This window comes from Pseudopipra pipra, chromosome 4 (assembly GCF_036250125.1).
Source record: "Pseudopipra pipra isolate bDixPip1 chromosome 4, bDixPip1.hap1, whole genome shotgun sequence".
Lineage (NCBI taxonomy): Eukaryota > Metazoa > Chordata > Aves > Passeriformes > Pipridae > Pseudopipra > Pseudopipra pipra.
Window position 1 is genome coordinate 45,320,252 of NC_087552.1, and position 22,084 is coordinate 45,342,335.

Below are 22,084 nucleotides of genomic sequence, written 5' to 3' on the forward strand. Positions count from 1 at the left end.
CACTCGTTTCTGCAATTAACTACACACCTGGGGTATTTTAAGTTCACCTCAGATAAATGTGGCGATACAAAGGAATTCCACAGGCCATGAACAGGAACTTTTTTGTTACAAACCAGCTGTACTCTAGGCTATAAAGGCAACATGTAGGTATGTACTGTGTCTATACCTCGTATTTGCAGAAGATGGAGAAACTTAGTCAGACAAGAATTTCTTGTCCCAGGAAAATGAGTAGTGTTTCTTGTAAGAGAAGTAACAAACTGCTACAAGTATGCCAACACTTAGTCAGTTAACTTCTAGCAACAAACTCAGAAAAACAGTTTGCAAGCCAAAGGAAAATTTTTCAAAAGACAAAATTTACAGACAAGTCCAAACTTTATTTAAAACTACTATTTTGAACAATTTTAAAATTACTAAACAAGTCACAATAAAAAATAAAAAATTAAAGACAGAAAAAGAACAGTGCAGCAAAACTGAAGTGAATTCAGTTCCAGCTGTTTAAACTGCCACAGGCAGAAGTTCACATACCTATCCTAAGAGGCAGTGTGTCAAAAATTTTACATTTTTATACACTTCCAGAATTATGGGAAATTAGTGCTGATCTTCTGTATGCATTTGTATACATGGAGTTTATAAATGCAGATATCTTCAGGTTATTCTCATGCATTTTGAGTTCCAAAAGTTTCTGTAAAGTAAGAGTACACTCATCATTATCTAATAGCTACAAGGCATCAAAAACAGCTCATGACCACATTTCAACTTCTAGATCCTTTGAAGTACCTTGATGTAATATTTCATCCTCACAAGCATTTTGAGCCGTGGATTACTTGAACAGCTACAGCCATCCCCACATACACAGATCAGAATGGCTTAGTGCTACCTACAAATCTGGTGTGGCATGGCATTCCCAGCCAGACTGCTCCCACAGCAGGCATATGCATCAGTATCCATCAAATGGGCATGCATGACTTATGCTGGCATGGCTGTGACAAGCAGAATGCTGACAGGCAGTGAATGAAATGGAAGGAAAGATGCACCTTTCTTCACACTTTGTACAGGAAAAATCTATGCTGTGACTGCAAATGCATTAAAAAAATGCATATTTGAGGAACTGGAACTAGCTACACTAGCAGAAAACTGCTACTATGAGAATACCCATTTCATGTCTTTATATACACCCTTACCGTATTCTCCACTGGAGAATTACAAGTCTAACAACAGAATAGAAGTCTCTAATACTGCAATTTTGTCACAATATCAACATTATATTAAAAAAAAATAATTTCTCTGACCTGCATTACCATTAAGTTTTTGTAGCTGCATAAATACTGTTTATTGAAAGTGACAAATTTTTATTGCTATCATACACACTGTAACTTTTTTCTACCTCATGTGATGCTTCATACGAAAAATAATTTCCTTTTCTGGAAGAGATATTTTACTATTCTGAAAAGTCTCTTGAACTTTTCTATCACAAAAACACTGAGCAGTCTGTCAGAAAATTATATTGAGCATTATTAAATCAGATAATAACAATTAAACCCAAGCTTGCATAACATGAAACAAAAATACTACTCCACTTGACTAAGTTTCAAAACCATTACATTGTGACATGCACTTTACATATGTTAATTTTTATGACTTTATCAGTGACAGAATCTAACTGAAGTATATCAAAGAGACATGGAAGGCAAAATCCCTTCATATCAATAAAGTATTTTCAAATGCACGGTAACAAAAACTGATATTCTTTCAGCACCACAATAATTCCTTACTTCAGTGATATTTGAATTCTAGCGTTCCAGAGTGTATTCCCAATTTGCATGTAAGGTTTAGAAAATAATCTTTACCAGGTTCTTTCAAAGTTTGGGCATCTCCTACTAATTCTTGATCTTGAGCTCCACCTCCATCCAGTAATTCATCAGACAAACTGTTGGTTTGTGCCTCTGTTTCCATTTTCTTCATTAAATCTGCCTTCATAACAGAGAAAGCAAATCTCAAAATTCTGGATAATTTTTTGTGCTGTCCAGATAATAAAGACATTTAGGGTGTGCACTCCTAAACAACACCCCACAAATAGTAGCCAAATACCTCTGAATATACAGCAAGTTTGAGGGGCAAGTCTTCAACCTTCACAAAGTCATCTTCATCAGATTTTTGACTTACATTTCCAGAACCAGCTTCCTGTTAATAAAAATAGTGATATGTAAGAGAATAGTGCTATTTTGTTCTATTTTCACTTTTTGCCTATTAAAGTATATCAAAAAAACAACGCCCAACAAGACTGCAAACTAGAAATAACACTGAAATAGAAAAAAGTTTCTCATGTCTCTTGGATGTATCTTAACCAAAATATACGCACATATTCGTTCACTAGCACAGGGGACTCCGTATCAGGGCTGCCAGCCATGGAGCTTTCAGAACTTGCACCGGATTTGTTTCCTGCACATGTGGTATCTAATGTTTGTGTTTCATTTACTGGTAAAGATGAGCTTGATTCTTCTGTTTTCACAGTGGCTGCTATAAAGGATTCTGGGGTATTGATTGTTAAAGGTGGTGTATTCTCCTTGACATTGAGGTAATGAGGCACAATTGTAGCCACATCTTGTTCACCTAAAAACACAAAATTACGTTTTATCTTGGCAAAGATAGTAAAAGATTCTGAGTGTACAAAAATGCTAGATTATTATTTTCTTACAAATTATGATCCAAATCCATAAATGACCAATGAAAGTGAATTAGTCTCTCAGATCAACACAAAGCTGACCGAAATAAAACATGAGTTATTTGTATTCTCATACAATTAAGTATAAGCAATTATCACATGAGAGTACATGACATGATTTCTGACTCAAAACAGTTAAAAAAACCCCAAACAAAACCCAGAAAAAACAATTCCCAGAACTAAATGACCTGCTATAAAATATCCATTCTAAGTATCAGGAGATGTAATACAGAACAATAAATTCCTCTACACTCTGCCACACAGGATCTACTCAAATATTGCTTTTAGTCTACAAAAACAGGCCAAGAACAAACCCAGTATTTGCAACAGAAAAACACAGGAAGGGTGATGGTAAAAACAGTTACATCAGAAGTAACGTGCATACCACCCGGTGGGCTTCCATCTTTTGACAGAAAATGATTTCTCAGTTCTTAATCAGTTACAACACAGCATTACTCACAGAAAAAACCCAGATCTTTAAATCTTTAAAATACAAAGTGATTTCAACTACTAGTAAAAGGGTAGTAGCAGAAAAAGCAAATACTAGACAAATCTAAACATCAAAATACTGTAACAAATTTACTCTGCTACACTTGTATGTCAAGGGCTGCAACAATCAACTAAAATTCATGCTCACATCAAGCATCAAAACACATCTACCTACCTCAGATTATTCCAGGTTTTCTCTTTAAAAGATTTGCTGTGTCAGTATCAACACAGACATATCTAGGCAACTGATACAGTTCCATGAAAAAGTCCAGTAAGCTCTTGCAAATTTGATCATCTTTCTCTTAATTACACGTATCACAGGCAATGTCCAAGATAATTCTCACAGTATGCAAATTTTTATGGAAGTGTTAGTCCCTCAGTAAGCATACAGGGCTTACCTTTAATATTAACAGATTCTTGTTCTGACGACAAAATCTCACCACTTTTTGCCTTACTCAATTCTTGGTTTGAATTCTATTGGGGAAGGTAAAAACGAGTTACAACAAATTCTACTGATCAGCTTTGTATCTTATTGGCTAATTTAATAACTAGAAACACACTGCACACCTGCTCCATGATTTCGTCTTTTCACTAGTTTGAAACAAAGCAAGTCTCACTCTCCCTATTCATCAGCTGGTCAACAATAGTTTACAAAACCATTAACACTGACACACGTGTATTATTTGAACATTTTCTTTTCGCTGTAGTAGCTGCCAGGTAAACTCTTTGGTTCCACAGAAAAGATCTATTGTTTTAGCCTTTAAAGTAAAATGTTCCAGTTATGTCCTTTTCTAATGTTAACATCTGTTGAGTAAACCAAAGTTTCAAGAGATTCAGAAGTCAATCTTATTTACTGAAATATAAAGACATGACAAGTCTCCAAAACCAGGTCACACACATCCAAATATTTTAAAGACAACTAACACTGAAATGACAATAACATTTCACCATTGTTCTACAAAAAATCATCACATGATAAAGAGGAAAGACAAATCAAAGACATGCTAGAATACAGGAGTCAGTGGCTCACAACTAGAACTTGATGTCTGCAAACAGAGAAAGAACCAGTTAAAGGTTTAAAACATGATCCTTTTTTGGAAGTTTAACTTTTCATTTGCTGTTTAACCTTTTTTCTCTCTGACAGCAGATGATAACATTAATTTTGTCTGTGTCCACCCAACCATTTTGGCATCAGCTATACCAATAATAAATTCAGGTGAGGAATGCTACATTTTTTATGTAGCAGCTATTGGTATCATGCAATTTCTTGTATCATTCTTCTACTTTCTATAGTAAGAAAACAGTGCAACAAGAAAAACTGAGTTACATACGAATATGTACTGAAAAGCTGTGTACCAGCATAGCTTTGGTCTGCATTTACAGTTTTGGCGATACCTGTTCATTTTCAGTTGTTGTTTCACTGCTGGCTTGTAGTGATGTCTGCACATCAACAGGTCCTTCCTCAAATTCAATTTCTTCATCTTCGTTCTCATCTTCTCCACTGCCATAGTTAGTCAGAGCTTGGGTTTCTGCTTTTGATAAACCTAAAGGCAAATCAATGTAAAACCACCTTCATATTGCCAAATCCCACTGGGGAATTTACTGCAATGATCAGTTTTGTTCCAAAACATTCTTTAAAATTAAGATACAGTAATGACTTAACTTGCAAATATCCATATGCTTTACATCAGTTATATTATGAACAAACACCACTGTGTTGGTGTGATCTAAGTTATTAAACAAGTTGGTGTAAAGAATGTAAATGGTAAAGGAATACAAGCCAGGAGTAGTTGGTGTTAGATGAAAAACAGGATAAAAAATTAATAAAAACAGGCAAGCTTAAGTAGAAGCATATTTAAAAACCCACATTATTTAAATTAAAAGCTGCATAAAATTTCAGCAGCTTTCACATCATTCAGGTTAAAGGTTTAGCTGAGACAAGATACATAACAATGAATCTGATTCTAATGTATTTTTACAGATCTACTAATTACAAAGAACAAAAGCTCCTCTGATTGGAATGTTTAACCCTTCACATGACACTAGTAAATACAGTACTGCAAAGTTTTCACTGAATAAAGACTGACTAGAAAATCTGTGAGAGAAGGTGTTACACAGTAGTACTTCATGCAAATCTCATTTTAAAATTAAGTTGCTCAAAACTACAGTGAAAGCACAGAATAATGAGCTGTAGAAACATGACTTACTTATTGCCACTGGACCACTATCACTTTCCTCATCTTCCTCTTGATCAGATGCATCAGACCTATTGCTTTCAGGAACTCCATTACCAGCACACATTTCTGAGTCCTGTACTTGTTTAACCATTTCAGTCTCATCCTTGTCCTAGGGAAACAAGGAATAGTGTGCAATTTCATGTTTGTTTATCTGAAGACTAAACTATGGTTTCTGCATCAAGGAGTCACCTTTAATTCTCAAAAATAAAGAAGTATCTACAGACTAAAAATCTGTTTAAGTAGTCCTTAAGGCCTTGAAATGAATACTGCAGAGCTACTCCTTAAAACAGACCATCAGAACTTCCTATGAGAGATCATGCACTGTTCAGACATAGCTATCAAGGACTTCGTAACTACTATTTCATTATCTGAAAAGGTTGAAAAAAGGTTCTTTAGATTTGTCGTTAGCAAGAAGAAGGACACACCTGCATTATTACCTTCTAGCAACTTTCCTGCTCCTTCTAAATGAGAAGTAAAAATATTCCTAACAGCAGCTTCTCACTTCTTTAGCAATAGCTACTCAGCAGTCTCCCCGCTGAATGATTTGCTAAATACACTGAGTGAGAAAATTCTGCTCCTCCTATATGAACAAAGCCCTGAGTTTGGCTCCAGATCTTGAAAGGACTCTTCTACAGCAACCATGACAAGTGATATACAGCTTCCCCTTCTACTTCCAGTGTGACAGAAGCTCTAAGCCCTAAGAGAAAGCACTGACTCCATGAGCATACATGCCTATTCACACACCTATGCCCATTTAGGAATGCAATCAACATTCTATTTAGTACTTTACCTCTATCATTCCCTTGACTGGAGAAAGCTGAACATTCCAGCAGAAAATACAAAACTTCATACACAACTCATCTCCCCAAACAATTATATTACTGGTTTTCAAAGCAAACTTAAAAAGAAAAAGGGGAAATTCTGAGCACTATATTTAATACTCAGAGTACAGGCAGACTTGGGCTCTGAAACCTCAAATACCATGTGTCCCAACTCAGAACATCTACCTTCTCCCTTACATGGAAAGTAAAAAAAACTTATTCCATACCATTAAAAAATAAAATGATAATTGCTAAAAATATTTAAGCTCTCCTTAAGAAGGGAATCTGCAAGTTTCTCTGTCAGTTTGATAAAATAAATCACTGAAAATAACAGATTAATAAATTTCTAAATACTGGGAAATGGGATCCTTACAAATATTTGATTCCTATAACAGAGAACAGTAAGACTTAATGATCTGTGAAACTATCTGAAGAATAAAGACAGTTGAGAGCATACACATACTTTGTCCTCATCGACATCTTCAGCAGATGAACAAACATCCACCTGGAGACCTTTTTTTGCCTAGAAGAAACACAAATTATCTTCAATTCCAAACTGAAATAACTTGGAAATAGTGAACCAAACCAGGGCTTCATGAAAGCCAGGCTGAAATGCCAATCTTACCAAGAACTGCTATCTTAAAATGGCAGTAAGCCACAGGGACTTCTGTATACACAGATGTCTTCAAAATTACACAGTTGCAAAGCATTAAAAAACTGTGCTAGCCCTTTTTATTTAAAGAATTATGTTTATATTGGGCTAATTCTACAGTCTGTGGTTGAATCATATTTAACATACACAATTAGATACATCATGGCAGGGGGTTGGAACTAGATGATCTTTAAGGTCCTTTCCAACCAAACCATTCTATGATTCTAATTCTGATCAAGACAAAGCGCTGTGCTTTTCAGCAAGCAATCTAATACTGGTTACTTTGCTGGAATCAAGAGAGCCACAAAAATCACACAAGATAAAATGTGCCTGCATCGGGATTTCAGAGTTGAGGGCTGTGAGAAGACCATACAGAGATAATTGTGCAGGTCTGTACAAAGTAACCAGAACCTACCACTTCGGGCTCATCTCTGGCTCTGTCTGAAGTGCTGCCGCAGCAACAAAGTAAACATTGACCTTAAACCCGATTCCCTGTCTTCCAGGAGAAGAGAGGAAACCTTGAACCTAAGCTGGTTCCATGTTTTCTCAAAGCAGTGTATAAACCAAATCTTTATGTAACACAGGCCCAATGAGTAACTTCAGATAAAACAAGAAGTCATGTCCAAATCTTTTTTGATTCAGAGTGTTCTTCTGGCCTCTTTCCAGGGCACTCCACAGTCTCCCTCCTACTAGCCATGCTATTGGTACATCTAAGTTAAATTATCTTGAAATATAGTTGATGGCACTCCTAAAAATACTTGTAGGACTTTATGACAGGTTCAAAAAGTATCTTCTGTTGACATTTTAAAATAAGAATGAGTTAAGGGTTTGCTTTGCTATTAGTGTTTCTAGAAGAAACCTGAAAGAACACTGAAATCATAAATACATGACCATAATCTAGTTTATTGTTTGTTCTGTAAACAGTTTATACAACTTTAAAAAAAAGCAGCTATGCTCCTAATAAAAGCAATACTAAAATTAAAAATGTAAATGGTGTGAAAACCAATCCAAACTTGCTTTTTTAGAGCAAGAATATGTCCAAAGTCCTGAATATTTCTGGAAAGTTTATGTATATTTTACACTGCAAGTCTAGAAAGTGATTCTGCATATGCCAACAAACCAACTACATGACGACTTCATAGAACTTACTCGAATTTGGTAAAGATGGTGCCAAACTAAGCTACTGCAAGGAAACCTGCAGGCATAACTGAAGAGATGATGAACTAGAACACCGAATGTGTCAAAATATTTAGCTGGGACAGTCAAACTTCTTCAGAGTAGGTAGTACAAGGCTACATTTGGAATTTGTGCTGAAAACAGTTGATATGTTTTCTTACTGCCAAACAGCACTTGCACAGAGTCAAGGCCTTTTCTGCTCCTCACTCCACCCCACCAGCAAGGGGGCTGAAGGTGAACAGGAAGCTGGAAGGGGACACAGCCAGGACAGCTGATCACAACTGAGCCAAGGGATATTCCACACCATTTTGCATCATGCTTAGTATGTAAAGCTGAGGAAGGAGCGAGCAAAGGGGGGGACGTTAAAAGTGATGGCATTTCCCTTCCCAAGTCACCATTACACATGATGGAGCCCTGCTCTCCCAGAAGTGGCTGAACACCTGCCTGCTCATGGGAAGTGGTGAATGAGTTCCTTGTTTTGCTCTGCTTGTGGTCCATGGCTTTTGCTTTGCTTAATAAACTATCTTTATCTCAACCCATGAGCTTTCTCCATTTACCATTCTCATTCTCTCCCCATCCCACCAGAGGGCAGTGATTAAGAGGCTGTGTGGGGCTGAGCTACCTACTGGGGTTAAACCAGTTACCCAATGGCCCCAGATGTTAATACTATTTCAACACTTGTCTACTCCTTCCTATGTGCACATTTAACTATTAAAATATTTCCTCTGAATTATGTACCAAGTCTACACAATTAGTTATCTGTAACAGACATCATCTATAATGCAGGACTTGTCCTTATTGATGAAAACCAGTTCATGCAATACTGTGATTACACAGTACTAATTAGTAAAATAAGTAAATAAATAAATAAATACAACATATGAAATAAGGTAATCAAACTAGTTTAGGAAACACACATATATAACAATCTCAGAAAAGCTACATTTTTCAAAAATATAATAAAACAAACCTCTTTAGCATAAGACTGTATCGCTTCAGTAGTTTCTATTTTTCGTTTACATCTCTGCTTTACAGAAATACTGTTGTTGTCCAAGTCTTGCATAAGTTTAAAAAAGGCTAATTCATTAAATAACACTTCAGAGATCTCCACAAGAAGATCCTCCCCACAGTCTTTTAATTTTCTACCAGCAAATTTTGCCAGTGAATCCTGTGAAAAGAAATAATTCTTCAGTTTTTGAAACAGGCTTTCAAACTTCAAAGACTAAGTATTGTTCATATTCCCAGTAACTCAAAATTAGTTATGTATATAATAGCTTGTATTTTTTTCAAATGTTTTAGTGTCTTAAACAGATTTTAAGTGGAATCTCTAGTCACATAACACTGGGTTTAGTAAGCTCATGTTTTAAACTGCATGCTTGTAGAAAAAAAAAAAAAAAAGGAGCAAACTACTGATTTTCAGGAATTTACATAAAATATCCATGAAAAGCATCACCAGAGCTCTCCTTGAAGACAGCCACAGGCCAGGGAAACACCTCTCATTATATGGCAGTGACGAAAAAGCAGCTCTGTGCATGGCAAATCTTAAATTTTGGGAAAGAAGATAACACCTCATCACTGTATCAAAGGTGAAGGAGAACTGCAGCTATGCTATTGAAGCTGTAAAATACAACTTCAGGGAAGCTGGTTCATCTGTTGCTCATTAGCCAACTTGGAAGAGTTGCAAAACAGCACTGAAAAACTACTAACCTGAAGTATACTGCCAAGCTGCTTATGAAAGAACTTCACAAATTCTTTACTTTCATCGTTTTGTTGTGTAAGAGTCAAGACCATACGTCTTACTGATGTCAGTAATTGAGAAGAACATACTTCATCCATGTGTTCCTAAACAAGTATCACAGAATGAGCTTAGTTATCATTTCAAAAGAAAAGTTAGCCATCAACTCAAATACTGACACTAATTTATAAAAAAAATCACCTGTCCAGTGAAGGAACAGCACTCCACAAACAGGTCCTAATCCATCTCACAAAGACCATACTTCTCTAATGACTGACTGGTCATGACACAAAGCTTTATTTTTCCAATATTATATATTTTTCCAATACGAGTACATGCCATTTTATAATGTTTAGACAAACTAAGAATCTTCATATACTGTGGCTGTGTATTAAAGTGTATGCTAAGATATCTACTATTACATGCAGCTTTAAAATTGCAAGCAAAACAGAAGTCTTCAGGCAGTGCAACTCTGGCATGGCAACAGTATTCAGTTTTTAAACCTAGTATCAGCCGAGAACCTTATTACACAAACCTAAGCTTATATACTGTGCCTACTATAAAAGGGAACAGGGAGGCAACTTAAGCATCTTAAAACTCAATCTTCTCTGCTCTTCACCTCGCAAAGAAGGAACTGTGACTATTTCTCCCTCTTTAAAGCAGTACATTTCTGCTCTGTATTCACAGAAGTTGACAAGCTCTCAACAACTTTAAAGACATTTGTTAACTTAAGAAAATAATGCTAAAAATCAACAACTCAGAGCTATTCTTTAAAAATATCTTGTTACCTTATATGTAACAGTTTTAATCAGTTATCTCAGTTCTCTTTGCTGAAAGGCAGCAAATATTTCAGAACTACATTCTCAAACATTCCTATTTGACTTGGTCAGCTCCAAAGCAAGCAAACTTTATTCTTTTTGATGTCAAGTCCACCAGCCCCGTGAAATCTAGAAACCTCACCATTTCTTTCTCCTACTAGAAGCTCCACAAAACCTTTCTGCAGAAGAATTCAGTTTTTACTTCATCATCAGCAAGGTCTGCAACTTAACACATACTTATTGATAGCTGTTTCTAAGATGCAAGTGATCAATTTTAAATTACATTCTTCTGTCCAGTTATGCAAATCTTTTTCCTATTCTTCTAATGCACACTATATTACAAAGAGTTCTTACCTTCAGAAAAGGAATAACCTCTTTCATAATTGCTTTAATCTGCCGGTCAAGCTGCTGAGTATCTATACGAGGACACGGAACAGCAGAAACTTCACTTGACTGTGGCAGAGGCTGACATTCACTGGTACCTGGACCTCGTTTTAATTTAAAAAATAGGCACAGTTAAGACATTCAATATTACTATTAAAGAAATATCAATTTCAAAAACATATTTTCCTTTTTAAAAAATAAATTGTATTTCCTTAAGTAGGCAAATATCCTTTGAAACTTAGCTAGGTTTTCAATATAACTACAGAGGAAAGCAATTCAGCCAATTAAATGATTCTTCATAGTCAGAATAATTATTTTCTAAAAACTTAAGCAAAATATGTGTATATGTGCATACCTTCTAATTTAGCAGTAGAAGCACCCTGAAAATTACTAGAGCAGCCCTCAGAGTCAAGGGTACTTTCAGCTTCAATTTTCATACGCTCATATTCCCTCATCCAAGACAAAGCTTTATCTAAGTGAATCACTGTGTTCCCTATATTTAGAATAAAAACATTTTTTAATCTATATAAAAAGTTTTCAATTGATAGACAAGTAAACAATTATAAAAATTAATTCAACGCCACAAGTTTTGAAATCTACGTATAACTGTAGTTGAGTTATAATATCTTATTACACACTGTGATCAACTCAAAGTGTTTCACAAGAAGCTAATTTATCTATATTTTGTTTTAGAAAATATGATTACACACTAAAAATCAAATAACAGTGTACTACTAAAGCATAGAGAATTGCAGGCATTTTGGGAGGGCAGGAGCAACACAACACTAAATCACATCATTCTTACCAAGGTCATCAGTGGCAAAGGGTTCAAAATTTGAAGATGTAGACATAGTACTCCCATTGTCTGCATCATTTTGTTCACAATCTTGACATGCTTCTGTAGGAAAGTTCTTGCCGAAAGTTTCCTAAAAAACACCAAACAACTGAATACAAAGAAAGAATGCACCATACTCTCAGAGATGTGTCAACAAGCCAGCAATTCTTTTCAACCACATGCTGTGGTATCAAGACGTGTCACCAGGTGGTCTGGTGAAGAAGGAGAAGAACCTTGCTTTCAGGATATATATCTATCAGGTGATTCTACCATATCTCTTTCAAAGACTTAACTATAAAACTCATAAGAAACTGTAAGAAGGCATCAGTGATTTCTTAAATTAAAAAAAGCAAAAATTTTTGGAGAATCTTGTGATAAGTACTTGCCCCGATCCTACGCAGAAAAGGATTTGGGCTCTTTCCGAATATCAGTTTACTATTTACATCCCCCTCCGTGTTCCATTCATTCCTGACACATCATTCATTTGCAGCATCAAGAATCCTACCATATTTTATCACTTTTGCATAAAGATTCTCTTGCAACTATTTGTTTAGAAAAGTCCATACTAATTTCAGCAAATTCAATCACCAGTATGAGTATTTCAGTAGACAAGCACGCGCGTAAACTGAAATACAGAAAAAGCTGCCAGTAAACCAGCTTCTGAATTTGAAAACTTACATCATCTGTAGAGGCAAGGCTTTCACTGGGAGTGAGTTCAGAATTTGATGCCATCCATGTTGCAGAATTCAGTGATTTTGCGCACTTCCCTTTTTCATTGTTCTCTGATAAATGTCTGGTTACTATATCCTGGAAAAGGTAATAAATCTATGCTGTAAAAAGGGATCTAAGGTTTGTTTGATTCATACACAAGATCAACTATTTTGTGCATACCTGTAAAGCATACAGAGCCCTTTGCCTCAGATAATCTGTATTTAGCAGCTGAAGCTCATGGAAAAGTTCAATAAGAAAGTGGGGACGAGACTCATTTTGTGAAATAAGAGTTGCCACTTCAGAATAAATTGTGTCTCGCAAAGCTTCAAACATAGAAAGATCACTACCAGTTTCTGCAGAAAAAGAAAGGAACTTGTTAAGCCTGTGACAGGCATCCATTTGAAAGACAACTGCCTATCAGGTATGCAAGTTACAGGTACACAAATTATATCTCAATCATTGTAGATTCCATTATATAGCTGCTTTCGTAAAGCTTACTCATGTCCTGAAGAGCAAATATTTAAACATTCTGAAATTATGCAATCTTTTATGTACAAAATATAATACAAGGCATTCATAGGAAAAATTTTCTTTATACTTCTCAACAATACCTTTAGAAAGTACTCTTTATAAAAGAGAATATTGTACACACCACAATGTTGCTTTCAGAATAGGTATTCAACACTGAAAATCGAGTTTTAAGATATTTCACATAAGATAACCAAAAGTCTCAAGTTTATACAAGTAGTCCACACTTTTGCGACACAGTATTGAGAAAGCTCAAGACTGAATTCAAGAAAGCCACTCCTTGCCACACAAGCATAAATGCTACATTCTCATACATATCTAGTATCACTCCTGAGTTCACATAAAACCTCCTACCCTTAAGCCCTATTACATAGGTATCAGAAGACAATGTATTCCTTATCTCTCCCATTCCTTTGAAAATTAAGGATTATCCTTGCATCACAACAATTATTACATACATAATTTGGAAAGTGCTGAATGGAAGCAAAGTTAAATTTGGAAAACTCAGCTTAGTTTAACAGATGTGTATTTGTTAGTATTCAAATTAATGAAGTTATTAGCAACACAGCAAACATTACTGTGCAGTATGATTATCTGCAAATAGTTTACCAGTATTTTTAAGCAAAGACAAGATTTTCCACCTTTGATAGAAGTCACTATAAATTGGTTCCCTCCCCCACTAATAAAACATAATAGCAGCTTTTAAACATACTAAAAATGCCTACTAAAATTAGTTTTTTGTTGAACTATCTACCTGCATATTTTCTATTTGTAATTGTTACTATCAACAAAGCAGTAAACACATTGTCCACAATGTAATTCGAAGTAGTTTGTAACAGTGCATTTCATGCAAATTACAAGTAACTTCTCATCTCGTTTATAGGGAAGGTGCCGCAATAGCACTAATCTTGAACATCTGCTAAACAGTGAGTTATAGGACCAAAGCAAAGAGAAGAAAAAAAAAAGTAATAGGATATTGTTGAAGCTAAGCAGTGAATGCATTACCTGGCACTTCAATGCATGCATTTCTGTTAGACTGCTGCAGAATTCTCCTAGCATGCGCTGTAGGAAAGTGGGGATAGACAGTGATAAACACAAAAATGCGCACCAGAAATAAAGACAGGGTCTATACAAAACAGCAGAAGGCAGACTGCTTAGTTATCCAAACCACATCAGAGCTGCTTATTGTGAGCACTTGACCAGTAAAAGCTATTACACATACTAATAAACAGCTCTTAGTGTGGACACAGCTACGCTGGCAAAGCTGGATATTGTTCTGTGACGACTAAAATTTCTACATTGTTCAAACAAAACAAACACACTGGCAGAACCTAAAAAGACACAGGAGAGTATTTTTATGATCTAGATATAAGAAAAGCAGATGGCAAAAATGTAAGGGTTTATGTGATGTTACATGGTTGAATTTCAATTATATTTGATGGAGCTCATTTAAGCATGAGTAGAAAAAAGACATGTATGCAGTACAGGATGTAGCTTAAACACTCAGCAAAGTTTCATCAGTTGTGCCCTTACCCTTCCATAAGATCACCAACAACTGGGCAAGATTGGCTACATTTTTGCTTGTCTTACAGTAACAGGTTTGTTTCTAAATTACTTTTATCAAGTACCTAATCTACAGAAAACACACAAAAGCAATCAGTATCAAACTTTTTACTCACTTCTGTGTTTGAAGCATCCTTAGAAATTGAAATGGAAAATCCACATGCTAAATATACAGTCCTGTTTTCTTGTCAAAATACACCACTTATTAAATAACACTAGCAACTAAGTATGGAGGTATTAATAACACTAGCAACTAAGTATGGAAGGCCTTTACTCAGAGTTCAGAAAACAATTAGACATTTAGAAAAGAGTACCTGAAGACATTTCTGTAGATCTACTGTATTTAATTATTTTTTCCAGCTGTTCCCGATTCCTTTTGCTAAACACCTTTGCATGAACCACCTCATCAGACTGCCTGCTTTTAGTGCTCTTACAGGGTTCACACACACTAGAAGCACTTGCACTTTCATAACCTAATGGGAGGAAAATGAAAGAATAAAAAAAAAAAAAAAATGTTTTGTTACTCTTAAAAATTTGTTCATGGGCATTCTTAAAAATGCAAAACACCAATGATGTTTCCTAGCCAAAAATTTTCCTCTGTACACTGAAGCCATACAGTAGTACTAAATGCTTAGTGACTGCAACAATACAACTATACATCTTGTACTGTCCTCCTGTTCTCATTCAGTATTTTACTGAAGCATATCTTTCAGCAAATCATTCAGTTTCAACATGAAGACAATGAAGATGTAACCAGTTCCTGGTTACTCCAGATCTTCATGTATCTGCATCCATGATCCTTTCACGATCGTGATATTCTAATCAGGTATGCTTTCTATTTACTGAAATACTAAAAAACCTTGTGTAGTTACATTATGTAAAATGAACTCATATTTCAGTAACTTATTTTCATTATTATAGGTACTATTTATGGAGAGCACACTTTCTGGGATGTAATGATTACAATCCAAGCTGAGTTTGCAACAGTATTTAAGATTACTTTACAACCTACCAGTATTTTTAATTCTGCCTTTTAGCTGAGAAGAACTCTTCCTCTTATTCTTTGATTTGGGTGTTTTATCTTTTGATGCCAAGCTTGCTTGTGCTGATGCTTTTCTAGACCTAAATGTTTTTGTCACAGTCGTTGGGTCTACTGGATCAGGCATGCTACTAAAACTCTCCAAAGACTCTTCATCAAACTCTCTTCTCTGGCTCATATCAGACTGATTTTTGTGACCAGAAGCAACATTTTGTACTGAAACTGCAAAACCTGCTCTCAGCTGAAACTGATCATCTTTTTTCATTTCCTGGCTATCATTAAACCAAGTTGATCTTTTTTCCATTTCCTCTTCAGGTTGTCTATGACTCCTTCTGTCAGAAAGAAAAAGAAGGACAGACAGAGCTCAATATATCATAACTTAGTCTCTCAGATAGAAACAGCATGTATTACCAGGCCAATAGTTTATCCATAATGCAAGTTATCTGTCCTTGTTAATTAGGCACCAACTGAACATTGGAAAAAAAAAAATCTAGAGAACCCTTTGAAGTGGAAAATTACAGAAATTCACAACTATCACTTATTTCAATCTATTATAATCCTATTACAATAAATTCCCTCAACAAATGATGAATTCCCACAAGCCCCAGAAGAGGGAGAAGAAAGGGAGGAGAAATTATTAAAGGAGAACTGCACTTTGACATTAAATACCTTTGGTTTTCTGCTCCATTAGAAGAACTGCTTTCAAAAGGTTTGGGGAATGCCATATACTCAGTTTTACCAGAAGCAGTATTATCTAGAGGATGTTGTTGCTCCTGCTGATCACTGCTGTGTGGGGAAATATTGTGTGCAAAATCTCCAAAACCAGAAGGGAACACTGGATTATAGTTAATACCTACAAAGTAAACAAGAGAGTCAGAAGATCCTACCTCATTTATTTGTTATAAAAGTCCAATTCGAGACATACTGTGTGGAAACAAAATTATGAAGCAAAAAACACAGTGGGGAAGCAAGCAAGAACTGTTTTCATAATGAAAGCTCCATAAGAATCAGAATTTATCTTAAATGCAGGTTTCGAACACTACTGAATACTACAATCCCATCAGTGGAGATAAAGGTCCTTCAAGAAACCCGAGTAATGAGCTCCTGCAAGTGAAAGTAAAATAACAGTTCCAAAAAAAGTCAAAGTTCTGTCTGCCTGAATACTTCAAACACTGTCAAATTTACAAGAAAAGTCCAATGGTTCAAGTATTTATAGGGCCAAAAATGTCACAGATTCAAAATACTTAAATTTTAACCTCGAAATCCTTATGGTATTGGCAAACTGAACATAGCTATTCTTCTATGCAAGTTCCATATAATTTAACATATGTTCTCAAAGCAGAAAACAGACTTTAGAATCTGCAATCTACAGTCTAGCTCTATACCTATTTCCCAGCTTCTTGAAAAGACTGAAATATATTAAGACAGTTTTGGCAACTTTGGATTATACAGTAAAATACCTACTTTTTTTCCATTTCAAATTCAACACCAAAAGTAGATTTGATAATGAGATTAGGAATACTGTATCCAAGTCAACAGTTACTTTGCAGCTCTGATGGGAACAAAAATTAGTTCACACATTCCATTTACAGGTATATAGAACAAAAATGAGTGTTGGAAGTTCTAAGAAAAACAGAAATAATTACCAGGTGCCACTTTGAAATCAGAGGGTTCACTTAGTCAGAACACTATTACATGGCTGCTGAAGGTATGTAAATGCTTCAAACATTTGAAACCTTAACTTTATGGAGTTGGTATTTTCAATTGTAAACAAATTCATATTGAGAAGGTCTTGCTTTTCATACTGAATTAAAAACATACAATTCTTCAGGAATAAATGTTAAATTTCTGCTTAAGATCATCTCAATATAAAGGAAAATTTACCGAGTTTCAGCAAGTTCACACTAAGATTTCAATTAAATGAGGGAATGGAAGTTTTTGAAATTCATATTACTTTTCAACCCTATAGTAATACCCACCTGGAGCAAAGGAAGAAAAATTAGTAAATCCTGGAACATTGATGAGGTTCACAGGTTGGGGAGGAAAGCTGAATGGACAGAAAACAGGAGATGGAGGTGGTGGTGCACTACTGCCTCTCTCCTTTCTTGATGGCTTCTCTTGACACTGTTGTTCTTGCTGGCGCATAAGATCGTTTAACATTTGTTTCAGCCTTGAAAACAAGAAAAAACGACGACTTGGGAAAACAAGAAGAATGCTAAGGAAACACTGTCAATTTACAGTAAAGTAATTTGAGCTTCCTATAATTTCACCTGCACCATGTAATGTATGTACAGAACTGCTCCATTCAGCTAATTAAAAAAACTTCAAGAAAAAGTAACTTATCTTTAAGCCCAAGTGACAGACAGGCACAGGATTAAAACCAACCGCTCTGTAGGAGTGGCCATGTTTACAGGTTAAACATCGTTACAAGAACAACAAAAAACTGACTACATTCTAAAGAAATAAGCATGCTGAAAAGGAAATTTCAATAGAAACAACCAAATACACAAAATATTTGCAGAACTGAAGTTAATATTACTTTAAAAAACTGTATGAGAGGACAGTTTTATACCACTTACCAAATACAAAGCAGAGATATAGAGCTTGAACTTCCACGCAACGATTAAAATGACTATTACAACTTTTTTCAAAAAAGATCATTTGTTCAGAAGGCAAAAACAGGACATCCAAATGAAACGTAAGAAGCATAAATTCTAACTGACAACACCAAGAAAGGACAAAAAGCTGTTTTGCTGTCTATTACCATTAGAATCCAGAATCTTGCCAGGTAGTCCAGCAAAAACTACAGACACAAAGTGTATTCAAGGAAAGCAAGCCTAAATCAAAAAAGCCAAATAAAGCTATCATAAAAGATTTTTAGAAGAACTGCCAACTTTTGGTTCTCTTGAAGGAGGATTACTCAAAAAGAACCTGCTCAAAGGTGTTAAAGCAGTTTTGAAAAAAAAAAAAAAAAACCAGAAATGTTGCACACAATTTCAAAAGCTTGAAATCAACTTAAAAGTTCAAAAGTCTCATATTTAATCATTATTTGTAATCTTTTATTCACATAACCATGTTCCCTGTTACTGAAGCATTTCAAAATCCATAGTTAAGCACTAATACAGTCAACAAACCTTTGGACATTATTCTGCTGCCAAGTCAGTTGAGTGTAACACTGGTTTAATTGATGCATAATAAGATGTACTTGTGAAGATGCAACATTATGTGGCATCATACTGTATGGGCCTGTAAGCAATGTCTGTAGAAGGCAAGAGAGGGTCTGTGGAAAGAAAATACATAACAGTGACCAAAGTACCAAAACCAGAAGTCACTGCTAGGAAAGATTTAGGGAAAAAAAAAAAAAAGACAAAGTAAGAACAGCAAATCAACTGCTCTTCATATCTACCTGCTGATCCTGCATCAAAGTTTGACAAATGCTGACACTAAATTCATGCTGTTTCTTCAACTGATTGATCTGCTCTTGCCATTGTTCCTTTTCTTCCACATAAGAAAGTTCAGATATCCACCGAAGGTTCTCCTGACGCCGCATACTTATGTTTTGGTGTTGCCTGGCCTTAGACACTGGACGGTAATTCCCATCTGCTGAAAGAGGACGGCAGTTTTTCCACCTGGGTTGGAAAAAAATGAAGAATGAGGAGAAAAATCCAACATTTCAAACAACTTCTAATGATACGTCCATTATTCAAATTACGTTTCAGTTGTACATCAACAAGTCACTTGGTACAAGCCATTTGAGTGTGACAGCTAATCACCCCTGCCATTTTGTCAATCCCACATTACCCTAAACAAATAGAAAATAAGATCTCCCCAACTGACTATTGCTGTCAAAAACAAAAAGCACCTAGGATGTTTCTGGATTTTTTTTTTAGTATTGTCCCTTACTGCTATATAATATGAATTCAGGTAAGAACAGAAGTCACTAACATAGCACATTAACAAGTCCAGCCCCTGACTAGAAGGCCACTATCTACTGAAATTATTTTGGTATCAAAACCAGAGAGAATATCTGAAGATATTTAGATTACTTTTAACATAGCATTTTCACTTAGCCACACAAAACTTATTAAGGAAGTCAATCAGGTAAGCCAGAGTTAAAAATATTCACAAGACTTGAAAAACAGTTTCCAAAGCTACAAAAGCCAACAATTTAAAAGGAAAAATTTCAGAGTTAGTTTAATTCTCTGAACTACTATTTACAAAGAGACTGATCTATATGACAGCAAAAATGTCAGATCAATTATCTTTTAAGCTGATTAAAAATACACAGGAACATCAGAAGCCTCTGCCAGACAACTGGAGAGCTCAATGGCAGACATTTAATAAGACTGAAAAGAGAAGAAATAACCAAGTTAGTCATATGCATTGCAGCTACAAAGACTCAGACAAGAAAATGCCACTCACACCTCCCTAGCATGCAGAAAGAAGTTTCCCCTTCCTGTGTAAGGATGCCTTGTAGTTAATGCTTCTTCTACCCCCTTCCAAATATACTCTGACAAACATTAGATCAACAAGTATTGCTACAAACCTATCCTTGTTTTCTTTAACAAAATAGGCATTTTCTGGTATGTTGTTATTGGGATAAATAGAGAAGCTGTCATTCAAACTCGATGCATCTTCTTCCTCTTCTTCTGCCTGACCAACTCCATCAGAGACATAACCGTCTTCATCTCCATTCTCTTCCTCTAGTGCACACTGGGTAGAACCTCCCCAGGTAGCCATTGTCCTAGTGAACATTGCAGGGGCAAGGGGAGAACAGGGATGTTTGGAAAGGAGTATTTTTTTTTAAGTTTATGACACATTATTAAAACAATCTGTTGACAATTACACATCTGTCTATCTGCAATTAATCAAGCTGCACCAAAATGCATTAAAACATTATCTCACCAATGCAAAATTAAACTTGTATTCTTCTAATACTGGGACAGTTAAATGAAATTACTTACTGTCTTGGAAAAATACTACTTTATTGTAAATGGGACAGAGATGAAGAACAATTATTCTGATCATTTCACATTTTCCATTCATTTTCTTCTTCTTAGGTAACTTTTACCCACTTATAGAACAGGAGAGATTAAATATGCTGGAAAACCCCCCAAAAATGGCAAGTTGCCAACTAACAGTCACTTTCAGAAGTCAAGAAATTAATTTAGTGCTCTGCTATATCATCATATTCAGTGCTCAGACAAACACAGGAAACAGCCCCAACATTGACATCTCACTAAACAGAAGCACTCACTGCTTAACACAGAGTGACTTTTGCTCTTACTTTTCTGTCTTATTCTGCTGTGGAGTACACTGAGCTTCTGATCCTTCACTTTTAACAGATGCAGCTACAGTAGATACTGTTTCTGCGAGCTCTCTCCTCCTCTGATCTTCAGCCATTAAAGCTTCAAGTTGCTTTCTTCTCTGTCGCAGTTCTTCTCTTAAAATCTCATGTCTTCTCATCTCAGACCATAACTTTTTGAAGTAAAATGGAAGAATTAAGAGTATAATGGTACCATAATTTTCAGAAAGAGTATGTAATATCCAGATCATTATTTAAGACAATTTTGGAGGAAAAAGGGAAGCAAGATGCATTGAAGATAAACTAGGTTTCAAATACTTCCATCATTTTCTTTATGGATGACTTGTCTATGGTATACACTATCAAATGTTCACAGTAAAACTTCAAAATTCATTCAGCTTACACATTAATAGCTGGCAATAACCACTCTATTTAGGGAAAAATGTCTTGCCAGTTCAGGTCAGGATTTCTCTCTTTCCACAAACAAAACAAAGAAGTTATAAAAGTTTTGTTAAAATGGCTACTACTCCACTCCCCACACCAAGTACTTAAAAACATGTCCAAGTCACCTGGAACTTTTTTAAGTCACAGAATATCAAGTATGAAATACCTCATTGCCTACTGTTACAGACTGATCACATAAAGGCTTGCCAGCTGTGTTAAACTCATTCATGGCTGGAGTCAGTGTTGCTTGTGAAGTCTGTCTATTTGCTGGGCACTTACCCAGGCCAGCTGACAACTAGAAGAGAAAGCAAAATGGCAAAATAGAGCATAATAGCTTTCTAAAACTTACCTGTGGCTAAAATAAAACACAGTTGAGGTAAGAAAAATCAGTATTCCGGGAAAAGGGAGGGATTTTTGAATCAAGTCTAAATACTTATTTCAGAACGTAGCTAGGAATCAAAACAACCTAATTTACATAATATTATATAATGCTCTAGTTGCACAGGTATTGATAATTTACTGCTCACTTCAGAGAAAGAAATTAATCTTCAAGGAGCATGAAAAACAGTACAGCACTGTACAGTTAAATTTAAATGCAAGAAAGTGTTGATCATGCTTACTGTTC

At 35.5% G+C, this 22,084-nt stretch overlaps 1 protein-coding gene across 25 annotated transcripts in view; it reads right to left on the reverse strand.

Moving 5' to 3' along the window:
• Window positions 1-353: 353 nt before the first annotated feature.
• The window catches only part of PCM1 (pericentriolar material 1), a 40,988-nt gene continuing 19,257 nt past the window's right edge, over window positions 354-22,084 (reverse strand). For 12 of the 25 annotated variants that reach the window (XM_064652723.1, XM_064652721.1, XM_064652722.1 and 9 more), the window contains 25 exons: window positions 21,626-21,754; window positions 20,998-21,188; window positions 20,257-20,454; window positions 19,117-19,339; window positions 18,845-18,990; window positions 17,690-17,880; window positions 16,380-16,563; window positions 15,684-16,042; window positions 14,986-15,144; window positions 14,114-14,170; window positions 12,761-12,933; window positions 12,548-12,676; window positions 11,840-11,960; window positions 11,390-11,527; window positions 11,005-11,138; window positions 9,805-9,939; window positions 9,068-9,265; window positions 6,733-6,792; window positions 5,419-5,557; window positions 4,607-4,755; window positions 3,610-3,685; window positions 2,360-2,610; window positions 2,089-2,181; window positions 1,848-1,971; window positions 354-682 (listed from right to left, as the gene is read on the reverse strand). In XM_064652723.1, the coding sequence (XP_064508793.1) occupies window positions 657-682; window positions 1,848-1,971; window positions 2,089-2,181; window positions 2,360-2,610; window positions 3,610-3,685; window positions 4,607-4,755; window positions 5,419-5,557; window positions 6,733-6,792; window positions 9,068-9,265; window positions 9,805-9,939; window positions 11,005-11,138; window positions 11,390-11,527; window positions 11,840-11,960; window positions 12,548-12,676; window positions 12,761-12,933; window positions 14,114-14,170; window positions 14,986-15,144; window positions 15,684-16,042; window positions 16,380-16,563; window positions 17,690-17,880; window positions 18,845-18,990; window positions 19,117-19,339; window positions 20,257-20,454; window positions 20,998-21,188; window positions 21,626-21,754 (3,783 nt within the window). In that variant the 3' untranslated portion in view covers window positions 354-656. The remainder of the gene's footprint in view (window positions 683-1,847; window positions 1,972-2,088; window positions 2,182-2,359; window positions 2,611-3,609; window positions 3,686-4,606; window positions 4,756-5,418; window positions 5,558-6,732; window positions 6,793-9,067; window positions 9,266-9,804; window positions 9,940-11,004; window positions 11,139-11,389; window positions 11,528-11,839; window positions 11,961-12,547; window positions 12,677-12,760; window positions 12,934-14,113; window positions 14,171-14,985; window positions 15,145-15,683; window positions 16,043-16,379; window positions 16,564-17,689; window positions 17,881-18,844; window positions 18,991-19,116; window positions 19,340-20,256; window positions 20,455-20,997; window positions 21,189-21,625; window positions 21,755-22,084) is intronic. The other 13 variants (XM_064652743.1, XM_064652741.1, XM_064652730.1 and 10 more) reach the window with 9 other exon arrangements.